General features: G+C 52.1%; 1 protein-coding gene across 1 annotated transcript; it reads right to left on the bottom strand.

Moving 5' to 3' along the window:
* Positions 1-1109: 1109 nt before the first annotated feature.
* Positions 1110-15475, bottom strand: IVD (isovaleryl-CoA dehydrogenase). Its single transcript, XM_004609567.2, has 12 exons — positions 15279-15475; positions 13400-13489; positions 13121-13172; positions 10526-10695; positions 8653-8746; positions 8326-8462; positions 7053-7149; positions 5905-5998; positions 5277-5358; positions 3754-3858; positions 3592-3664; positions 1110-3015 (listed from the first exon to the last, which is right to left on the bottom strand). Exons 1-12 carry the CDS (start codon positions 15429-15431, stop codon positions 2882-2884), a joined length of 1281 nt encoding a protein of 426 aa, XP_004609624.1. The 5' UTR covers positions 15432-15475; the 3' UTR covers positions 1110-2881.
* Positions 15476-23504: the final 8029 nt, after the last annotated feature.

Here is a 23504-nt window from a genome sequence, read left to right as displayed (position 1 = left end):
AAATGTGGAGCCCTCTGCAACCTGAAATCCGAGACTGGGACCCGCCACCGGGATCCAGGTTCTGTGTGGCCAGCTCTGCGCGCCTGCGACCCTGCGGATGGCCGGCAGGGGGCAGGCGAGCTCCACGCAGTGCCCGGCGAGCCGCGCCCAGCCGGGTCCCGCCAAGCGGAACTGTGCGGTGCCTGAGTGCAGAGCGCGGAGGAGGATCCCGGTACCTACCCGCGGCTGGGGGTCGTGACACCTCACTCACTACCTGGGAGGAATTGAGTTTAAACTCCGTTCGTCCTCAAACCATGATGTGCTCCTTCTCAACTCCGATGCGCACACACCAGCTCTGGCTCCGAGTGGCGTCTGGGCGTGGCCCACCTGTCCAGCTCCTCTCTGGGATAACTCATTTGAGCAGGCTTTTGGCAGGGGGACCCCGTGCAAACCTGCTCTCCAAATGTTTGTTGCAAAGGTCAAGCGCTAATATGTCAGAATGAGACTTGAAAGCTCACAATAGAGGCAAAGGGCTGCTTTTACCTGATTCTGCGTGTTTAGAATTAGGTCTCTGGGGGAATGTCCTCTAAGCCCCCAATATGCTCTAGTAGATTGCCTGGGCCTCATCGTTACCCAGTGCAGGTCATTCGATCTGGGGCCCATCGAAGAATCATTTTTGCAGGTTAAGTTCTTTATTTTTCTTTTTTTGCTTTTTGGATCACACCCAGCAATGCACAGGGGTTACTCCTGGCTTTGTACTCAGGAATTACTCCTGGCAGTGCTCAGGGGACCAATATAGGATCCTGGAAATAGTACCTAGGCCGGCCACGTGCAAGGCAAATGCCCTAACTGCTGTGCCATCACTCCAACCCCCTGCAGGTTAAGTTCTGGTAGAGGTGTGTCCAAGCTTCTGCCTTGCAATTCCACAGGAAAAACAATAGGAAAAGCAAGAACAGGATAGTTGTCCTGTAGAGGATCAGGGGACGAGATAGGGTGAGGGTGACCCCTTACAAAGAGGGTTGGAAGTGGTGGTTCCAGGAAGGGGCAGAATGGGGAGCTTGGTGCTTAGTGATATCCCGTAAGCCAAGAGCCCCCCGCCCCACCCCGCTCTTCCATTCACAACTCAGGTCTCTTGTCTTTTTCCTGTACTTTTATTTTAAAACATTCTTATTTCACACAAAGCATATCAGGAGAACAATCACGTTCTCCCCAAGTTGGTGACCAGGCTCCGTGACCGATACTGACGGGGCAGAACATCTCCGTCTGTCAAATTTGGAGTGTGTCTAGACTGGTTCTGGCTCCACAGGAAACCCAAGCAGACCACTTCAGCCGCGTTCAACCACACCCGGCTGGCACCTGACAGTGCCCCAGAGTCCTGCGTCCTCTACTCAGGCTGGAACTGGACAAGGCTCAAGCCTCAGGCTGTGAATGGTATTTGGCTCCAGGCCAGGACCTGAAGCCAGAGCAGGCACCTCTGGGCTGCCAGCCAAGAAAACAAGTGGGCATAGAGAACCCAGCTGGGGTGGACCCTCGACCTGTCTCCGGCTGGCCTCAGGGGGCTGTGCAGTGGCTATGCTGGCATTCGCCCACACCCCATCGATGGTGCTCTACGTTCCAGCACCAGTTCTGACCTTGGGAAAGCAAAACACAGATGCAGCTTTGGGCTCCCTCTTTAAGTGGCCGGGCGGGAAGGTGTGTGTGTGTGTGGCGGGGGGGAGGGTGGAGATGTCCTCCATCCTGAAGGCTGATTTCACCCCTCAGTACCATCCCTTCACTCTCCCTGGACATGGTGGGGAAGCAGCGGTGAGGGAAGCCACACCACACAGTGTTTCCTGCAAACCACCGGTATAACAGCAGGTAAGTTTTTCTTCAAAATCCTTTAATACAAAATGGCAGAAGCCGCTGTGCGGTTGTAACAAAAGTAGCCACAGGGTGTCCGGAGAAATGCACTCTGGCAGAAGCTGCTGGAATCTGGCCAGCCCACCCAGGCCTGTACCCCCCCCACCCCCACCAGCCCTGCAGCTGTGGGTGTCACGTGCTTGGCTGGAGTGTGGTACTCAGAGGTGCTGCAGCCCCCATGCGGGCTGGTCCCACACACGTATGGGCATGTGTTGGCCCTGCTGTGGACTCAGGGCATGCCAGGATTTGGAGAGGCCTCATCCCAGGGGTCCATCCCACGTGGGGAGTCCTGGGGGGAAGGAGGGGTTGCCACAGAACAGGGGCTTGCTCACAAGCTGCTGCCCACAAGATGGGCAGAAAGAAAGGTGAGGTTTGGGGGTGGGAGTGTTCCCCAGGAAGAAAAGAGGTAATTAAGTTTGAATAGAGGGGAGAGGGTAATATTTCCAGTTCACTTGGACAGAGATAGCCCTGCCAAAGGGTCATCAAGAAAAAGGGGCAACCTCGATACCTATCCAGGATTTTGTTTTGGCTTTTTTGGACCACAGCTAACAAAGCAAAAGGGTTACTCCTGGCTCTGTGCTCAGGAATTACTCCTGGTGGTGCACCAGGGACCAGACAGGATGCTGGGGATGGAACCTGGGTTGGCTGCGTGCAGGCAAACGCCCTACGCGCTGTGCTATCACTCCAGCCCCAGGTACCTATTCTAGAGATGGGGGTGCGACAGGACTGGGAGTTGGAGGGCAAGGACGATTGGCAAAGCCCTCCCAGTATGTCCAGGTGCTGCTCCTGGGCTGGCTGGCGTGGCCCAGAGGCCCATGGTGTGTGGCAGGCCAGGTTAGGGGGGAGGGGAGCGGGAGTCCATCTCCTGCAGAGGCCAGCGGGCTGACAAAGCAGGACATCTGCGCTATGAGCTTGCCTCGGGCAGCGAAGGAGTGCTGCCACTTGTCCCGCCCAGAAAAGGCGTCTAGGTGCTGGGAAAGGGGGCGGTCGGCTTGTCTCCAGGCTAGTGGAAGTCCGAGTTGAAGGATCTGCCGATGACCAGCCGCCTCACCTCGCTCGTGCCGGCCCCGATCTCATACAGTTTGGCATCGCGCAGGAAGCGGCCCATGGGAAAGTCATTGATGTAGCCATTGCCACCTGCAGCCAGGGCCGGGTGGGGACAAGAGAGGCCGGGAAGAGTGATGGGCATGGGATACAGACCCCTGGGGAAGAGCAGTGGATGGGGGGGGGCGCGAGGGAGTTACTCGAGTGCTGAGGAATCCAGAGGTGGGGGCTTCTGCCCGGCATGCAGAGGGGGACAAGATAAGGCACAGCATTCTTTTCTTTTGCTTTTTGGGTTTTGGGCCACACCTGGTAGTGCTCTAGGGTGACCCCTGGCTCTGTGCTCTGGGGACCAAGGCAAGTGCCTTAACCCATGTGCTAGCTCTCTGGCTGACAAGAGAAAGGCATTTGCACAGATCTCAGAAGGGTCAGTGGCAGAGCCAGACTCCAAAGCTAGGCTGTCTGGCTGGCGCCTGAGCTCTCTGCTGTGGATGGGCCCGCCCACCCCATCCATCCCCAGGGCCCGGGGCAAGCCTCCCCCTCTTCCTAGCACCCGGGGCAGAAAAGGCCTCAGGGCACCAGCTCAGCTGGGCTGGAGAAGCACGAAGTGAGGCATGATGGGAAAACCTCTCTGGAATCAGCTGCGGGTTCTGGGCACAGGGGGTTACTCACCGAAACACTGGATGCCGTCCAGGGCTACCTGGGTGGCGCACTCGGCCGAATAGAGGATCACACCAGCACAGTCCTGCCAGGGAGGCACCGGGTGATCGGGGGGGGGGGGGGGGCCCTGCCAGCCGCTGGCCCCACTCTCCCTCCCCTGCGGCCTGCCCTTACCTTGGGGGTGCAGTGGCCTTCATCGCAGGCCTTGGCCACATTGTAGACGTACTGCCGACAGGCCATGAGGCGGGTGTACATGTCAGCCATCTTCCCCTGCATCAGCTGGGCACACAAGGAGGGCACAGGTCAACAAGCTGAGCTGCGATCTCCGAAGAACATACTCCCTTAGCACCGACACAACAGCAGTTGGCGGGAGAGGGGCCTCACCGGGGACGGGAGACGCAGAGGTGCACGTGTGAAAGGTGGGTGAGAGCCCCGCCACACTGGATGGCACCAACAGGCCCTCCGCCCTCTCACCCTCATGAGGCCCCTTATTTGAGTCATACCCAGCACTCAGGGGTTACTCCAGGCACTGCATACAGGAAATCACTCCTGGTGGTGCTCAGGCAGACCATATGGGATGCCGGGGATGGAATCTGGGTTGGCCACATGCAAGGCAAACGCCCTCCCCACTATGCTATCACTCCAGCCCCCCTACCCCCGCAGCAACTTTCACTTGTTTTTTATTATTTTGGGTATGGGGGCCACACATGGTTGTGTTCAGGGATCACTCCTAGCAGAGCTCTGGGGGTCAGTGGATGGAACCTGGGTCGGCCATGCGCAAGGCAAGTGCCTTCCTGCTGTGCTATCATTTAGGCCCACTCTCTTTTATTTTAGAGACTGGAATGATAGCACAGCAGGTAGGGAGTTTGCCTTGCATGTGGCTAACCCGGGTTCGATTCCTCCATACCTCTCGGAGAGCCCAGCAAGCTACAGAGAGTATCCTGCCCACACAAGAGCTTGGCAAGCTCCCCATGTCGTATTCGATATGCCAAAAACAGTAACAAGTCTCACAATGGAGATGTTACTGGTGCCTGCTCGAGCAAATCAATGAACAACAGGAGGATAGTGCTACAGTGCTCTTTTATTTTTATTCAAACAGTTATTAATACTTTTTTTTTTGGAGGTGGGGTGGTGGTGGTGGTGGTGGATGTTGGATCGTACCCGGCCCTGTGCCAGGGGACCATGTGTGGGACAGGGGATCAAACTGCGGTCAGTTGTGTGCAAGGCGAGCGCCTTATTCCCCCACCCCCACCCACATGCTATCTTTCCAGCTCTAAACATTTTATTAGTTTATCTTTCTTTCAGCCTGCGGCATGTTATTTTATTTGGCTGGGGGGGGGAGGGTCACACCAGCTGTGTTTAGGGATCACTCCTGGCAGTGCTCAGGACACTGAATGTGGTCTTGAACATGGGTCAGTCACCTGCAATGTAAGTGACTTAACCCTTGGACTCTCTCCAGCTCCTGCCTACAGCATCTTTAAATAACAACAACAAAAGCTGCTCCCCTTTCCCACAGGCTTCCCGACAACCAGGCATGCTGACTTCATTCATCTCAAAGGGAAACTGAGGCAAGAGGAGCCTGCGGAGGAGCCCACGTGCCACACTTCAGACTCACCTTGGCTGGCCCAGGACAGTGGCGCTCCCTCGCTTAGGACAGAAAAGTGGAAGCTTTAACTCCCCCCGAGTCCCCCCCTCACCTGGAAGTGGCCGATCTTCTGGCCAAAGGCTTCCCTCACGTGCAGGTAGGGGATCGTGTGATCGAGCACGGCCTGCATGATGCTGCCAGAGAGGAGGAAGACGCTGGGGAGACGCCTGACTGGCTCCCCACAGCCTGCCGGGGCAAAGGGTCAGTGTGGACAGGCCTGGGGGGCAGGGGTGGGCACAGGCTGGAATCCCAGAGGGGGAGAGAAAACATGAGGAGTGTGTGAGCCCAGCCCCAGGACCGGAGGGAACATGCCTGGGTGTCCTGATTCACACCCCATTCTCTGCCACTGACCCTTTGCCTTCTGCGTGAATTCCACAAGGGGGTGGGGGTGAGCTTCTCTGCTGCCTGGTTGGTTTGGAATAAATCCCATCCAGGGGTGCTTGACAACTACTTTGGGCTCAGGGCTCGCTCCCGGGCAGTGCGAGGAATCAAACCTGGGATTCCTGCATGCAGAGCACGCTTCCCCACCTGTGGGGCCATCTTCCCGGCAGAGGGAGAAGTTCTTTCTGTGTCCAGGAGTGAATGGGCAGCCCCTCTGGCCCCTGGGGGGCGGGGGGGAAGCAGGGGGGAGGATGCAGCGACACCACCTGGCATCCCATGCCCCTGAACCTTGCACTTACCCAAGGGGTCCGCCAGCCAGCACCAGGCGCTCGAGGTCCAGCCCGCTCATCAGCACATACACACCTTTGCTCAAGTGGCCCAGGATGTTGGCAGCTGCCGGGAGAGGTGCTCATCAGGGGTAGCGCCTGCAGCCTCAACTTTGCTGCATGCTCTCAGGTTTGGTTTGTTTTTGGTTTGGGGGCCACCGCCAGTGGTGCTCAGAGGCTATTCCTGACTCTGGGCTCAGGAGTTGGCCCTGGGCGGTGCAAGGAGGATGACATGAGCCACTGGGGATTCGGACCAGGCTCGGAAGGATGCAAGGCAGTTGTCTTGACCACTGGACCATTAAGTCTGGGGGTGTGGGTAGGGCCCTCTCTAAGGCAGTGTGAATGCATCCGGCTTTCAATGAGTGTCCCAGTGAGGAAATGGATGAGGTTTACCGAGGAGAGTCTGCTAGAGGGACGCCCCTCCCCAACTCCCCGACCAAGGCCCACGTATAGCTCTTCCCCTTCTCTTCTTGGGCTGCCCTGGAGGGGAAGAAGAGAAGCAAGTCTGGCCTCAAGTCCGGCAGCCCAATTCTCTTAATACCTACTCTTGCAAGAGAAATGAGACCCTCTGGGTCCTGGGCCCAGTGTCACCTCCTGCACGGGTGACACGGAAAAGTCTCTGTCCAGGTGGTGACAGGAATGGTTGGGCATCCCTCCCTCCTTCCCTCCGTCCTCCCTCCCTTCCACGCTTGGTGCTCAGGGCTTACTCCTGGTTCTGCACTCAGGGATCATTCCTGGAGGGGCTCTGGGAACCACATGTAGAGCCAGGGATTAAACCCAGATTGGCGATGTACAAGGCAAGCATCTGACCACTGTACTATCTTCCAGCCCAGATTGTTTTTTTGTTTGTTTATTTTTGGTTTTGGTTTTTTTTCCTAGGGATCTAACCTAGGGCTTCACACAATAAAGAAAGGGCTGTGTCACTGAGTTCCATCCTCCCTGCCTAAGGTCTGACCTGAAATGCCAAGCACAGGTATGCTGTCCCCCTCCCCACTCCACCCCCAAGAAGCCGCCCTTCCCTGCAGCCCCTGCAGGCTCAGAGTCCCACAGGAGCCTCTCTAACGAGCTTTCTCAGCTTTCCAGGGGGTCTGGACAGGGGCACCCCATTCTCACACACTCACCGGGCACCTTGCAGTCTTCAAAGACCAGCTCACAGGTGTTGGAGCCGCGCATGCCCAGCTTGTCCAGCTTCTTGGCGGTGCTGAAGCCAGGCATCCCCTTTGTAGGAACAGAAGGTGGCCTCGAATACAGAGCAGCCCCCATGCTGCCGAGTGAAGGCAGGATCCCGGGCAAGGACCCTCTCCCCATCAGGTCCCATCAGCCCCTGTGCTTGCGTCCCAGCCCTGCTCTGCAGGCTGCAGCTCTGTTCCTGGACGTCTGGGCCCCAGCACCCCGGCCGCCGCTGCAGCATCCCTTGCTTGCTCCACTCCTCAGAGGAAATGCCCCAAGGTCCTTCTGCCCCTTCCTGGCTTGGCTTCCTTTCTCCAGGGGTAACCATTCAGAGTGCCTCCCACCCGCCTGCTCAGTCCTCGGCCCTTTGGACCTCACGGAGTGCTCCTCCCTGCCCAGGACCGACGGACCCGTCTGCAGTCCCGTGGAGCCTCCCTGTGTGCTACGCACACTGAGATTTCCCATCTGTGCCCAGCCCCCTGAGCTACTCGTGTCGCTCCTCCAGTCTCGGCTCCTCTCCCGACGAGGGTACTGCCGCCTTCTCAGCACCCATAAAGAAGCGCCTTCTGGAACCCCACCTCTGTGATCCCCAGCCCACACAGGGCCTGGTCTCTGCTTTCTCTTAACTGAACAGTAATCGGCTCACTTCTCTCCCAGAGGAGAGCAAGCTCAAGACTCCTCCAGCCCCTTTCCTTCCCCTTTTACTTTTTTGACTTTTGGGCCAGACCTGGCAATGCCCTGGGCTTACTTCTGGCTCTGATCAAGGATCACTCCTGGCAGTGCTCCAGGGACCACATATGTGGTGCCCGGGGATTGCACCATGGTCGGCTGTGTCAAGGGCATGCCCCCTGGCCCCTGTACTAGCTCCCTGGCCAGACGCCCCATTTCCCATTTTGATTCCCACTAGCTCCGTCCGACTCTGACTGCCAGATCTGCATCGAGCCACCTTCACTCTCCACCTATGTTCCCCTCCTGTTTGTGTCCTGCAGCTGCTGCCCCCAGGGCCACCAATGACACCCTGATTGCAAACACAGAGAGCTCTTCTCTTCTTGGTCCTCCTACAGAGCATGGCTCTAAGGAAGAGCCCACCACCCCGGGATGCTACTTTCTAGCCTGTCTGCTCACCTGCCTCAGTCCACCTCAGGGAGCCTTGGCCAAGTGCACGCCGCCAAAGGAATTGGCCCTCGGCTAAAGAACATCGCTGTCATCTCTCCCCGTGCTCACCTTCTCCACGATGAAGGCTGTTATGCCCCGAGAAGCTGGCACAGCAGCTGTGTCTGTCTTGGCATAGACAATAAGGACATCGGCATCGGGGCCATTGGTGATCCAGAATTTATTGCCATTCAGGACATAATGATCACCTAAAAGATTAGGAAGTTGGCCTCTGTTTCCAGCCATGTTGGCCTGTCTTGGCCAGTCAATCGACTGAGCAAGAAGGCGCCTTGCCCAGGAGATAGTTCTAGGGATCCTGCAGTGCTCCCCCCAAAACTGCCCCTCATCCTGACCAGGTCTCGCTGCTCATTTTAACTCCCACGGCCAGGGGAGCCTCACCTTTCTTCTCTGCTTTGAGCTTCATGGAGACAACATCAGAGCCAGCATTGGGCTCACTCATGGCCAAAGCGCCTATGTATTCACCGCTGATCAGCTGCAAGGAGAACCCCAGAGGGCTCGTTATGACTTTGGGGGACACTCAGGACCTCCCTGATAGTGTATCTTGCCCTGCTCACATGACACCCCTTCATACTTCTCTTATGCCAGCAGATGGGTCAAGCAGATATTCAGGAGAGGAGCTGAAAATCTACAAGGCCAAAAATTTCTCTTTCCCGCCCTACCCCCGCCATTTTCTTTGTAGGGGAAGCTAGTTCTCATCTTGTTAATTTGGGGGGGGGGGGTCTCTTGAGCAGTGCTTGGGGAGCTCCAGGCCCACTGCTGATGATACTGAACCTGCTGCTGCTCCGGCCCAGAGTGCTGGGGATCACCAAGGCCACCCACCTTGGGGGACAGTGTGGTGCTAGGAATCCAACCTGGGGTCTGGCACATGGACTCCAGCCCTTTCTCCCTGGCCTACTCTTCTGGTTCTTAGAGTGCTCTGAACGGGTATCCAGTGAGCCACTTGGGGGTTCTGGCCCTACTTTGATTTTGCTTTTCTCTTTTTTTTGGTGTGGGGGGGCATGCCTAGCAATGTTAGGGTTCACTCCTGGCTCTGAACTCAGGAATTTCTCCTGGCAGTGCTCAGGGACCATATGGGATGCCAGGGATTGAAACTGGGTTGGCTGTGTGCAAGGCAGGCACCCTATACGATTGCTGCAGCCCTACTTTAATTTTCTTTACAGGGGCCGTGCAGGTTTGAGGCCGGCCAGGGTTGAGCACATGGGGCAAAGAATTAAATTCAACACCATGCACATGCAAAGCACCTGTGATCTTCCCTGCCCAGGACCTCTTTTTATGACAAAAGAACCTTCAGTCAAAAGGTTAATACATGCTAGAGAGATAGCTCAAAGGGAGCCTAACATGTGGGAGCTGCAGATTTGATCATTGGTCCTCCATGGTCCATCACCACAGTCAGGTGGATCCCCAAAAAAAGGAAGGAAGGAAGGAAGGAAGGAAGGAAGGAAGGAAGGAAGGAAGGAAGGAAGGAAGGAAGGAAGGAAGGAAAGAAGGAAGGAAGGGCAAGCTAGATCCTTCATAACGTTCTGACTCTTCCTTGCCATTTTCTCCTTTGCTGCAGCTGGAAAGAAGCCAACATCCAAAGTTGCAGATCCCAGGAATGTGCAGCTTCCCTGCCGGCCAGCCATCATCCTCCCGGGATACTCAGGCTGTCCAGGATCTCATCAGCTTGATGTCCTGAAGGCACCGCCCTCCAGACTGGCCCACAGGGAGGCCACAGTGACAGTGCAGTGGCATGTGTGATCTCAGATGTGTGGCATGTGTGATCTCAGATGTGTCAATAGTTTGACTGGTGCTCTCTTTTTTTTTGGGGGGGGGGTGTGCCATGTATCAAACCCATATACAAGGCACATGCATGGCAAGAGTTTTACCTCTAAGCTACATCCCTGATCCCTGGCTGATATATTTAATTTTTTGGTTTACTTTTGGGCCATGCCCAGTGGAACTCAAGAGCAATTCTTGGCTCTGTGCTCAGTTATCACTGGTGGTGCTTGGGAGATGATATGTGCTGCCCAGGATTGGAGCCAGGGCCAAGGCAACATGCAAGGCCTTCTCCTCTATACTATCTCTCTGGCCCCCTGTTGATATATTTTAAAGTGAATCCCTGACTTGACCCCTTTCTAACCGTTCCTGGCTTGAGGCAGGAAGCCGTGAAAAGCATCGATGATTGTCCCAAGTCAAAGAGAGAGAGAATGCTTCACGGTTAGTGGCTGTACCTTCTGACGAGACCCATGTTTCTCTCGTCCCAGTCTCTCACCTTGGGGAGGTATTTCTCCTTCTGGGCCTCATTTGCGTTGCGCACGATTTGATTGATGCAGAGGTTGGAGTGGGCACCGTAGCTGAGGCCCACGGCTGCAGATGCTCGAGATATCTCCTCCATCACCAGCACGTGCTCCAGGTAGCCCAGGCCGGAGCCACCATACTGAGCTGGGAGTGGAGGTGAGGGAAGGCGGGGCCGTGGGAAAGGGGGGTCAGGTTAGCTTGTGACACTGACAAGAACCTCACACTTCTTGGCAGCAGAGAATCCCTCCACTCCCCAGCACTTGATTTCTTTTCCGACAAGGCCAGACAAATAAGATCTGTCCCAGACACCTTACAAGGTCACAGAACTGGTTCTGCCTGTTGCCTAAGAGCAGCTGAATTATGGTTTTAAAAAAAAATTTGGCAATACCTTTTATGATAGACATAATATTCGTTTTCCTCTAAGGGAAAACAAAAGAATCTGAGTCACTACGATTTAAAAAATCACAGATAGTGGGGCTGAAGAGACAGTACAGCCAGTAATGAACTTGCCTTGTCCATGGCTGACCCAGGCACTACATAAATAAGGTCCCTGGAGCCCTATGAGAAATCCTCCCTGAGTGCAGAGCCAGGAGTAAGTCCTGAGCACCACTGGGTGTGGTCCAATCCTCTCACCCCCCGGCCCCCAAGGAGGATGTAGCACTATTTGTATCCTACAGTGCTAGGGGCTACCCAGGCCACTCTGGGGAGATTCAGGGGCCTCCAGGTAATGGTTGGGGGGACTAGAGTACTGGGGATAGAACCAGAATTAAGCAACTTAACTCCTAAGACTATCTCTGTCCCCAGAAGTACAATCTTCTTGTTATTTGGGCTACACCTGGCTGTGTCAGGGCTAATACCTGGCTCTGTGCTCAGGAGTCATACATGTTCAGTTGATCATATAAGGTATTGGGGATTGAATCTGGGCTGGTGACATGTAAGGCAAAAAATCCTGCCCACAGGACTATCTCTTTTGTCCTCAGAAATAGATCTCGTTTTTTTATTGTTGTTGTTGTTGTTGTTGTTTTCCTTTTTGGGAAACACCCGGCGATGCACAGGGGTTACTCCTGGCTCTGTACTCAGGAATTACCCCTGCTGGTACTCAGGGGACCATATGGGATGTTGGGAATCAAACCCAGGTCGGCAGCGTGCAAGGCAAATGCCCTACCTGCTGTGCTATTGCTCCAGCCCCTGTTTTTTGGTTTTTTTTTTTGAGAGGAGGGTCACATCGGCAGTATTTAGGGGCTACCTGTAGATCTGCACTCAGGAGTTACTCCTGGTAGGCTCAGGGGACCTTATGGGATGCCAGAGACTAAAAGTGGATCAGCCGCATGCAAGGCAAATGTCCTACTCACTATACTACTGCACTGGTCCCCCAAAATATATTCTTTATAGGGGCTTCTAAGAGTGGGAGAGTGTTGCTTGAGAACCCCCAGCAGCCACCCCATGCCAAGTGATGATCAAATGGGGACATGTTAATGTGTAAGGGGTTTCATTTAATCATTACTCATTATGTAACTTTCTTTCTTTCTTTTTTTTTTTTTTTGGTTTTTGGGTCACACCCGGCCATGCACAGGGTTACTCCTGGCTCTGCACTCAGGAATTACTCCTGGCGGTGCTCAGGGGACCATGTGGGATGCTGGGATTTGAACCCAGGTCGACCGTGTACAAGGCAAACGCCCTACCATTATCCAGCCCCCTCATTATGTAACTTTCTGTGATGGTTAAACTTCCTCTAGGAAGTGAAGGCAGGATTCGAGAAGTACATTGTTCCACCCCTGCTCCCACCTCCAGGCTGAGGGGTATCCTCATTCACTCTGTGCTGGCACAGCCACGGCTCCTTGGGCCCCACGAGAGGGCTGGGCCTCTCCTTCAGAAGCTCTGGGTCAGGGCCAGTCTACTAACATGTCATCTAGTCCCTCATGGAGGAGTCCATCAGGCAGGCTTCGCCCCCACCCCCCAGTTGCTCCCAAATGAGCCCCTGGGTCAAGCAGTGTGCAGAGGACTTAGGCTGCTGCCACAGAGACACATTTGCTGAGAGCGTCCTGCCTAACTGTTACCAGGAGGGCACATCCTAGAGATTCGGGGACACAGCAAGGAAACTGAGGTACCGAGACAACTGCTGATCCGGAGAGTTTTCTAAACTCCCAAGTCACCTTGTTTTACAGTTTTGCAGCCACACTTGGTGGTGCTAGGGGTGGTGGTGGTGGAATGTGGATCAGGAGGTACCAAGGATTGAACCCAGGGCTCAGGCATACAAAGACATGCTCTAGCCCTTTAAACCATCTCTCTGACCCAAAGATCATTATCAAGGAGACTGATTTCAAAACTCTGTGTATTCTGATGTAAGAGAAATAGTATTGATCTATTGTCTTCCCGCTTGACTCCCTATATAAACACTGGGACACACTCTTCTCTGGGCTACTAGACACTCTGAGTATCAAAGAGAGAAAGATATGCAGGGGGTCTTTTAACACGATCCTTGTCCTCCTATTCCTCTTCCTTTGGGAAGGGTGTTAAAAGGCAAGGAAAAAAAGTTTTCTTTGGTGTGGGGGGGAACAACTATACTTACCAGGGGCTGTGATGCCCAAGACTCCCAAGTTCCCCAGCTGCTTCCAAAATTCCTGCCGACAGAACGGAGTCAGGGTGATGAGGCGGGAGAAGCAGCAGCAGCCAGTCATAGCCAATGAAACCCACACACTCCACAGGAAGGGGCTGCATTTTTTGGGAGGTCTAACTACCAGAGACTGGGTGAGCCCTTCTGAGGGGCAGGGACCCCTCAGACCTTTCTAACTCAGCACCCAAACTGCACCCCTGCCCCTGACCCCCCAGCATGGACCCCCAAACTCACTCGCAGATTCTTGAACTCATTGCTCTGATCAATCTCTTGTGCCTGGGGGGCGAGGTTCTCCTGAAGGAACTTAGCCATGGTCTGACGAAGCTGGGGGAGAGATGTGAACAGATGCTGTTCAATGCCTGGTACCATATATGGTCCCCAGAACCCCATCAGGAGTGACTCCTGAGGGTGGAGCCAGGAATAGGCCCTGAGTAACTTCTGGGTATGCCCCCACCCCCAACAAAAGAAAAGAAAAGTCTCCCATTGTTGGAGGTGGGGAAGCTTATTCCTGGAGGTGGTCAGTGGAGCATGTCATGCTGGGGAACATATGCATTGTGTTCTGCCCATTGAGTTAGTTCTCTCTGTCCCTTACCTGGTTCCAGCAGTGTTCAGAGACCATGGAGGACAGGTATCAAATCCAGGATCCCTTTTTTTCTTTTTCTTTCTTTTTTTTTTTTTGCTTTTTGGGTCCACCTGGCGATGCACAGGGGTTACTTCTGGCTCTGCACTCAGGAATTACCCCTGGCGGTGCTAGGGGACCATATGGGATGCTGGGAATCGAATCCAGGTTGGCCGCGTGCAAGGCAAACACCCTACCCGCTGTGCTATTGCTCTAGCCCCTCAAACCCAGGATCTTGCCCATGAAAGACTTATTTATATTCAACCACTTTAGCAACATCCCCACTATGAAGGTTGTTTATAAATGTCACTCAGGGAAGAGACAGGACAGGGCTTAAGGCAGTTCCCTCTAAATGTCTGACCCCTGTTCAATTCCTGGCACCCATATACTTTTCCTAGAGCAACAAGGGTGATCCCTGAACACAGAGCCAGGAATAAACCCTGAGCACCATCAGTTGTGGCTCTCAAACCAACATAAATAAATAAAACGTCACTCTCCTACATAAGTATTCCACGGCTGTCCACTGTGCTTAAAATGAGTCCCACCAGCTGACCCCTGCTGACCCATCCTTCCCCTACCTCTCTCAGCATATGAACTCCCCTCCTGCCCTCTGCTGCTCCCCCTCCCCGAGCTCCTGTCAAGCCTCCTTCTGCTCTATGCACTGCACACCAGGTTCTTTTCCACCAGTGATCTTGTTTTTTGGTCACACCCAGTGGTGCTCCTGAGGATCACTCCTGGTGAGATCAGCTGCCTGCCAAGCAAGTGCCCTACCTACGTACCATTTCTCCAGGTCCCTGCCAGTGCTGCTTCAGTAAAAACAATGTCCTAATCCTTCACAGAAATCCTTTTTGCCAGAGGTGATTCTAAAGAATTCTTGTTCACTGCACACCCAGAGTGTGGGAGCTCCAGGAAGACTGAGTACTTCCTCAAAGCCAACAAGTGAATCCTGTCTCAGGGCAACTCCAAACCTACACACAAAAGCACACGCTCCTTTGCCCCGGGGTCACTGCAACTGCATTTGAGCATCTGTTCAGTTGTATCAAGTCTTTTCTCGGTGCTCTGCCCCAATAGGGCCAGATCTTAGAGGCAGATGGCGCATGCATTCAACAACAATAAAGATCCAGAAGTGAGTAAAAAATAAAAAAGAGATTTCTCCAGTGATGTTCACTAAGGCGGAGAAGCACAGGCTCAGACAGTTTTCGGAGGTTAAGAGTCCTTCTTCGGACGGCTTAAGGGTCTTTTTGACACAAGCACGGAGCTATGCCAACCCTCCACCAAAACTTCATCAGCCTCCCAGAAGAGTTTCTAACCCTCCTCACTCTCTCCCCTAATGCCGGGAGCAGGGCCTAGCGGTCCTACTGGGGCCGCGGTCCGAGCTGGTGCCCTGCGGGCGCTCCCACCGCCCGAGGCGCTCGCGGCAGGACGGATGTCAGCAGGAGTAGGCGCTGCCACCCAGCGCGCTGATGGGGCCGCGGCGGGGGGTCAGAAGCCTACCTGCTTCTGCTCCTCTGTTAGCCCATTGATCGCGTCGTCCACGGGCAACAGCGAGTGGGCCCGCTGGGGAACGAGGCCGGCGAGCACCCGCAGCGGAGGACGCAGCCTCCAACTCGCCACGCGTCTGCCCAGGAGCCAGCCGGTAGTCGCCATCTCTGCAGGTCCGGGGCACCCGGGCCGCCGCGGCTATAAACCTGCTTCTCTGGGCTCCACCAATCCCCGTCTTCACCGCCCCCAAACCCCACCCAATCGGCGAAGGGGTGGGTCTGCAGTGGCCAATCCTCTCGCGCGGATCTCTGAAGGCCGCGCTGCCCTTGGCCACGACGCGAGCCAATCAGCTGTGACCCCAGTGAGGGTGCGGGCTGCAGCCTGGGTCCCGAGCGTGTCAGCGGGAGGAGGTGGGGTCTTTTGAAGTAGAAGAGCCGGGGAAACGTTTCCTCATTGCAGTCGAGGACGAACTCTGTCTTGATGAAACAACAGGCACTGACTACAGAAGCCTCTCGGGGCCGGAAAGCGAATGTTTGAACAGCAGATCGAGTGTTCGGAAAAGAAACGGTTAAGGCAAATCTGAAACAGCCGACTGCGAAAGTAGCCGTGTTTTACTGTGTACACTGATAATGACTTTGTAAAATCTGTTCTATTATTATGTACTAGGGAAACACTTTGCTGTAGTATATGATTTATTATGTAACAAATGTTTGGTTAATTTTATTTTTAATTTTAATTTTAATTTTATTTTGGTTTGGTTTGGGGGCCACAACGCGGTGGAGCTCAGGGCTTAATCCTGGCTCTGAGCTCAGTGATCACTCCTGGCCAGGTGCAGAGAACTATATCCATATGGGTTTTCAGGGATGGAACTCGAATTGGCCACCTGCAAGATAAGTGCACTGCCTGCTGTACTATCTCTCTGGCCCCCAGCTTGGTTGTTTTTAAAAATGCATATTTTGTTACTTCATTTTGGGGCCACTGGGGGACCACGGAATGTTTGACCAAAGAGATCAAACCCAAAGTACCTGTGTGAAAGGCATGTAACTCACCTCTTTGAGCTACAGCCCCTGAAGGTTCTATGTATCTTTGTTGTTTTTGGGTCACGCTCCTGGTGCTCAGGGCTTACTCCTAGCTATGTGCTTAGAATCACCCCTGGCTCTGCACTCAGAAACTACCAGTGGGTTGTCAGGAATCCAACTCCAGTTTGCCACATGCTATTATTTATGTGTGTGTGTGTGTGTGTGTGTTTTGGTTTGGGTCATAGCTGGTGGTTCTGGAAGCACGACTCCTGGCCCAGTGTTGAAGGGTTACTCCTGGTAGTTCTGGGATCCTTGGGGGTGTGAGAACCAAACTTGGGCCTCTTGCATGCAAAACCTATATACAGTTGTCTTTTCGAAACCCCAGCCTATTATCTGTATTAAATAAGGACAGGCTGTGCTTGCCTAAAGGACTGATGGGAATTAGCAACCAAGAAATAACTAATAAAATTGGAAATTATGCTGTTCATTCTGGCACCCACTGGTACCACTGGTCGACTGCCTGCCTGCATTCTTTCCTGATCTTTCCATATAGAAACCCTTCTGGTGACCATACAGCCCAAGATGGCTGTTTTGAGGATAGGGGTCCCCAATCTTCCAACCTGTTGGTGTGTTGCCAATGAAATCTGCTGTGTACCCCAAAAACCAATAAACCAATCAATCAATCAATCAATCTGTACCTTGCCTCCTCTGCAGTTGGGTCTGACAGAACATCAACATCTGATCATTATCTTTTCTCAAAATTAATATTTTGATGCCCATTTCATCATCATCAAGTAAATTGGCAAAAATCGCTCCAAATATCCTCTTATTTTTTTCGTTCTCATCGTATATGAAGGCTGTCCTCTTTGAATCATGATACCAGTAATTCACATTTTTTTTCTTGATTGTTGTTAGTGCTAATTGTTACAATTGTTAGCATTCATTTTGTTGTGAATTTTATGTATATTTTTCAATTGCTTTTATTTTTATCTATTGGTTTTGGGGCTGCGTATTGTGATGCGTAGGAGTTATTCTTGGCTCTGCACTCAGGAATTACTCCTGGCTGTACATGGGGGACCATCTGGGATGCCAGGGATCAAACTCAGGTCAGCAGCATGCAATGCAGAACCTCTACACACTATGCTGCGGTCCTAACCCCTCTATTGCTTATTTTTTAAAAGTTTATTGTGATTTCTTTTATCTTTGTTTTGTTTGTTTTTATTTTTGTGTCACGCTTAAGGGTTACTCCTAGCTCTGCCCTTAAGAATCACTTCTCGAGTTGCTCAGAGAATCATATAGGGTAGGGATTAAACCCCAGTCAGCCACATGCAAGGCAAATGCCCTATCCACCGTACAATCACTTTAGCCCTTTGTGATTTCTTCTTAAACTTCTGAATAATCTGACTTCTTTCCCACTGTGCTCAGGGGTGTCACTCCCAACAGTGCTTGGGAACATGTGGTGGCAGGGCTTGAACCTGAACCTCCTCCATATTAAAGCCTGCACTCAGCCTCTTGATATCTCTCCAACCCAAATGTATGCTGTAAAAAAAATTTTTCGATGAAGGAGCCATACTTGGTGATGCTCAGGGCTGACTCCTGGTTCTGTGCTCAGGGATCATTCCTGGTAGGGCTTGGGGAACCATATGGGATGCCAGGGATTGAAATCAGGTAGGCCAGGTGCAAGGCAAAAAGCCCTACCTCCTGTACTATCACTCTGGTCCCTTAAGTTAATTTTCAAAAATTGGTTTTTTTGTTTGTTTTGTTTTTGCTTTTTTGCGGGGTCACACCCAGTGATGTACAGGGGTTACTCCTGGATCTGCACTCAGGAATTACTCCTGGCGGTGTTCAGGGGACCATATGGGATGCCGGGAATCGAACACAGGTCAGATGCATGCAAGGCAAACGCCCTACCCGCTGTGCTATCACTCCAGTCCCTCAAAAATTGTTTTAAATGAGAAAGGGTTCAAAGCGGAGTTCCATGTTGGGTTGTGTTTTTGTTTTTATTTTTGGTTTTTGCAATAATGGGGCCGACCCGGGTTCGATTCCTCCATCCCTCTCGGAGAGCCCGGCAAGCTACCGAGAGTATCCAGCCCGCACAGCAGAGCCTGGCAACCTACCTGTGGTGTATTCAATATGCCAAAAACGGTAACAACAAATCTCACAATGCAGACGTTACTGGTGCCCACTCAAGCAAATCAATGAACAACGGGACGACAGTGCAGTGCAGTGCAGTGCAATAATGGGGATTAAGTGCCTCAAACATTCAAGGCAACTTTACCACTTTACCTTGTATACATTAGTATACCCTCTCGTACATCTTACTAAGTTTCAGTACATTTTACTTAAACATTGTACTGGATGGGGGCAGAGAGTAGTACAGTAGGTAAGGCGCTTGCCTTAGACAGAGCTGACCCAGTTTTGGTCCCTGGCAGCACATATAGTTCCCCTAATATTGCCAGGAGAGAAGCTTCTTGAGCATAGAGCTATGAGTAAGTCCTGAGCACTACTGGGTATGGCCCAAAACAAATAAAAATTGTACTGAGTCTCCAGAAAATAGGTCAAGGGACTGGAGCACCTATTTTGCCTTCTGGGGGTTAGGTTTGACCCATTCACCCAAAATCACAAGTAATGAACCCTGGCAACAAGAATTTGGGGACCTACAAGGAGCTCCTGAGCTCAACTAGGTATGACCCAAAATCCACAAAAGGAGTGAATCGTGTATAACAAAGTTTGCCATTATAACCTTCTCCCCACATCCTTTTGGTTTTTGACCACCACACAGCCATGCTGAGAACTACTCTTTTTGAGGGGAGGGGGCCGTGGAGCAGCAACCCGACAATGCTCAGGGCTTACTCCAGGCTCTACACCGAAGGATCATTCATGGTGGTGTTCGGGAGGCCCTATGAGATCAAACCCAGATCAGCTACATGCAAAGCAAGTGCCCTTCCTGCTGTACTCTCTCTCCCACTCAGGGGCTATGCTTAATTCATGCTATTACTCCAGAATGGTGCTAGGGATCAAACCTGGGCCTCCTGCATGCAAAGCATGCACTCAATCTTTTGAGCTGTCTCTCCACGCTTTTTCAATTGCCTTAAGTGGTTCGATCCAGTCGTTTATAGTGGTTACTATTCAGTGGCAATAAGAACCTTCACAATGTTTTCAACCATCATTGTTCTCCTTTTCCAGAATCTTTCAAGTCGAACAGAAACTGTTTTAAACTGTAACTTCCTCTTTCCTGTGATGCCAGGGATCAAAGCCTTGAGGACTCCAGGCCAAGGCTATTTGGAGGAATTGTATGTAACTTCCTCCCAACAGCCATTGACTCTTGCTTGCTTTTTCAAGCCTGCATTCTCTCTTGAACAGGTATTTCTTTCCTCTGCTTTTCTTCCACTCTGGAAAAGCCCGAGTTCTCTCTTGAATACGTTTTCCTCTCCTTCTCTCCCCTCATGTCTTTTTTTTCCCCCTCCCCTTTTTACTGATTCACTGTGAGGTACAGTAACAGAGCTTTCATGTTTGAGCTATGATCATACAATCATCAAACACCCATCCCTTCACTAATGCATGTTTGCCATGTTTGCCACCACCAAAGTCCCCAGTACCCTCCTCTCCCCATTCCATACCTCCCCCTGCCTATGTGGCAATTTGCACAAAACTCTCTTTCTCTACTTTGGTTACCTTTGATATTTCGAGACTAGTTAGTCCCACCACCACTCATACCTGCCGAAAAGGCAATGCTAGACAATGTGGGTTTTTTTTTTTTTGCTTTTGGGGTCACATCCAGCAATGCCCAGGGGTTATTCCTGGCTCTGCACTCAGGAATCACTTCTGGCGGTGCTTGGGGGCCCATATGGGATGCCTGGGATCAAACCCGGGTCGGCCGCGTGCAAGGCAAACGCCCTACCCGCTATGCTATTGCTCCAGCCCTAGACAATATGTTTTGTACTGCTTGTTATAGATACAATATGACGTCGTGCAGCCACGAGAAGCCACACTCGGTAGGAATTCTAAAATTTTAATAATTAGGGTCTGGAGAGATCGCTGCAGCAAGTTGTTCGGGTCTGAGATTTGTTTGTGTGTCTCTGGATCATGACCGTGTGGGAGCTTAAGTAGACGGTGGCCAAATGTGGCGTCATCTCAGAGTCCCATGGGAGGGGGGCGGGGGAAGAGAAGGACTAACTCTTCCCCTGTCCTATGAGGCCTGGTGTTTGCCGCCACTACCACCCATACCTGGAGCTTTTCACTGAGTTCTAGAAGAAGGAGGTCACCAGGATTCCTAGAGGGCAGATGGAGTAATGGCACCTGCCCCCAACTGGAGTGGCCCAACAGAAGTGTCCTATTGCAAAGTCTGGAGCCATCTCTGCAGCAAGTTGCTTGGGTCTGAGATTTGTTTGTGTCTCCCCTCATGTCTTTCTAAGTAAATTTTTTCCTTTTTTTTTCTTAAATTTCCAAGGACCTTTCATTTTGTAAATTTTTATTATTTTTTTCCCCACAGTTACAAAGTTGTTCATGGTTGGGTTTTAATCATCATTCAACACCAGTCCCTTCACCAGTGTACATTTTCCACCACCCAAAGGATCTAGAATTTCTGCTCCATAAAGTTAGGGCTGAGTCCTTTTTGGCAAAGAGCAATGCATCCCGAGTCTACAGCCCCCCGGGAACACGGGTGGTGGGGACCCAGGCGCATCTTGACAGCCACCTCATAGGACTGGCAGAATGTAAGGGTCCATGCAGGAGGTGCTTGTAGCTGATTGTAAGGGTCCTGACCCACAGCAGGCATTTCCCTGGGTCAAGCAGAGAAGAGGAAGCTCTCTTCTCGAAGATACCTACCTTGCTCCCCACTTTTCCAAGTCATCTGCAACAGGAGGTCAAGGTGCCAAGTAGATCCCGTGACACTCTCAGGACCATGCCACGAGCAGAAGATGGTAAAAGCTGTTAAAGAAGCATCTGAGAGGCCTGCCTGTTGCCTTCATGGGGTGGCCTGGCTCTTCCCTCTTCAACGTTCCCTTGACTTGGAGAAGGAAACCAGCTTTTCCAAAGTCCACCTCTATCATGTGACTCTTTTGGTGTCAAAGAGCAAAAACCCACCAGTCATGGAAATTTCCCCACTGACACTATTAGCACCATTTTACTGCAACAGAGACTGAGAAAAGTAGTTTGTCAAGGACTCTTCTTGTTCCCTGGGTTTCAACCCTAACATTTGATTTGTAACATCTGATTTCTAAGTTTTTCTGGTGTCCTTACCTCCATTCTTTTAATCATGCCTCCCATTTTTAACACCATGCGAGATGCAGTTTGTTAAAACTACCATGGTCGTGATTGCCTGCTCATAATCTTTGATTCCTTACTTTCTAGGTCTGTGGTTCTCAAACTGGGTCCACATGCAGGGATTTCCCCTGGGAGACTTTGATGTTTGTGAAATCAGGGCCCAGAGTGATAGGACAGTGGGTAGGATACTTGACTTGCATGTGGAGCAGAGTTCGAACCCTGACATCCCAAGCCTTGTCAGGCGTGATCCCTGAGTGCAGAGCCAGGAGTAAACCCTGAGCACAGCTGGGCCTGGCCCACCCCACCAACAGAAATTAATGTAGTGAAGATTGCATAATGTATACATAAGCTCTTATGACAAAATACATAACCACCGCCTGAGGCACTAGTACTGAGGAACTGTGAGACTAAGAACACTGAAGGAGGGATATTTGCACTGTGAGTTAGGGCATTTCCTTTGCCTGCCGCTGACCCATCTGGTTCCCAGAGCCCTGCCTGATGTGATCCCGGAACTCAGAGCCAGGAGTAAGCCCTGATCACTTCCAGGTGTGGCTAAAAATCCCACACATAAACATACAATACTAATATTTTTTTAATTGGGGGTATGAGCCTCATCCAGCCGTGTTTACGGGATTTGTTTTGTTTTGTTTTGTTTTTGGAGCACATACCAGGCTGTGCTCAGAGCTCACTCCTGGCTCTGAGCTTCAGGATTACTCCTGTGGGATCACGGGGACCATATGGAATGTTGAGGATCTAACTGGGGTGGGCCAGATGCAAGGCAAGTGCCCTCGTCTCTGGTCCTGAGGGGTCACTGCTGGTGGTGTCAACAACCTAACTTTACAAACATCTTAACCCTGTACTATCTCACCACTCCATAAATACAATTGTAAACCATGCTACAATTAAAACCAAACAAAAAAGTCAGGGGCTGGAGAGCTCACACAGGGTTAGGTGAGGTGCTTTCCTTGACCCCTGATCCCTCAATATTTCCAGAGGTTACTCCTGAGGGTAGAACTGGGAAAAGCCTCTGAGTGCCCAAGAAGTTTGTCCCCAACAACAAATGTAATTATGCTTGGGTGGTGAGCTAGCTCAATGGGGTGGGGCATATGCCAAGCATGAATGAGGCCCATGAGCAATCCCTGGAACTGCATGGCCCTGGAGTAGAGGCACCCCAAGTGGGCCTTTGTATTGCTGGACCTAACCACTAGTCAGCACAACAAAACCAGGAACTGCTGGGAGCTGTCCCTGAGCCCCAACCACTGGGCGCCCCCCTCCTCCCGGCCCATGTCACGACACAAGAATTTCATGGGATATTAAAGTTTCTTGTAGTACCCAGTGAGCTGTAGTACTAAAAGGTAGTTTAGTAGAGCAGCAGAGACCAGAGGGGAGAAAAGGCCAGATGTACAACTGGTGCCTACTGGTGCTGATTTGTGAGGGTAAAGGCCCCCTGTAAGCGAGCAGGTAAGGATGAGTAACCACTGCATTGAGATTGTTCTAGGAGGGACTGGGGCAGCATGATGAGGAGCAAAGGTTTCCATAACAGTTCTCCACTCTAAGAAGTTAACATTATTTATTTATTTATCTATTTTGCATTTTGGGTCACACCCGGTGATGCACAGGGGTTACTCCTGGCTCTTCACTCAGGAATTACTCCTGATGGTGCTCAGGGGACCATATGGGATGCTGGGAATCAAACCTGTGTCAGCCGAGTGCAAGACAAATACCCTACCCGCTGTGCTATCATTCCAGTCCCTGTCACTGTCATCCCGTTGCTCATCGATTTGCTCAAGCGGGCACCAGTAACGTCTCCATTGTGAGATATGTTGTTACTCTGTTTGGCATATGGGATACACCACGGGTAGCTTGCCAGGCTCCACCGTGTGGGCGAGATACTCTCGGTAGCTTGCTAGGCCCTCCGAGGGGCGGAGGAATCGAACCTGGGTCAGCTGTGTGC

This window comes from Sorex araneus, chromosome 3 (genome assembly GCF_027595985.1).
Source record: "Sorex araneus isolate mSorAra2 chromosome 3, mSorAra2.pri, whole genome shotgun sequence".
NCBI lineage: Eukaryota > Metazoa > Chordata > Mammalia > Eulipotyphla > Soricidae > Sorex > Sorex araneus.
The sequence above is the reverse complement of the archived record's forward strand: the minus strand, read 5'-3'. Positions and strand labels throughout refer to the sequence as shown.

What these genes read in the sequence shown, in the direction of transcription:
- IVD (XM_004609567.2), bottom strand. Translation starts at nt 15,431, where the DNA reads ATGGCGACTACCGGCTGGCTCCTGGGCAGACGCGTGGCGAGTTGGAGG. An exon ending in TAACAGAGGAGCAGAAGCAG is followed by an intron (nt 13,490 to 15,278) that starts GTAGGCTTCTGA and finishes TCTCTCCCCCAG; the next exon opens with CTTCGTCAGACCATGGCTAA. An exon ending in GGACGGCATCCAGTGTTTCG is followed by an intron (nt 3,016 to 3,591) that starts GTGAGTAACCCC and finishes CCCTGGCTGCAG; the next exon opens with GTGGCAATGGCTACATCAAT.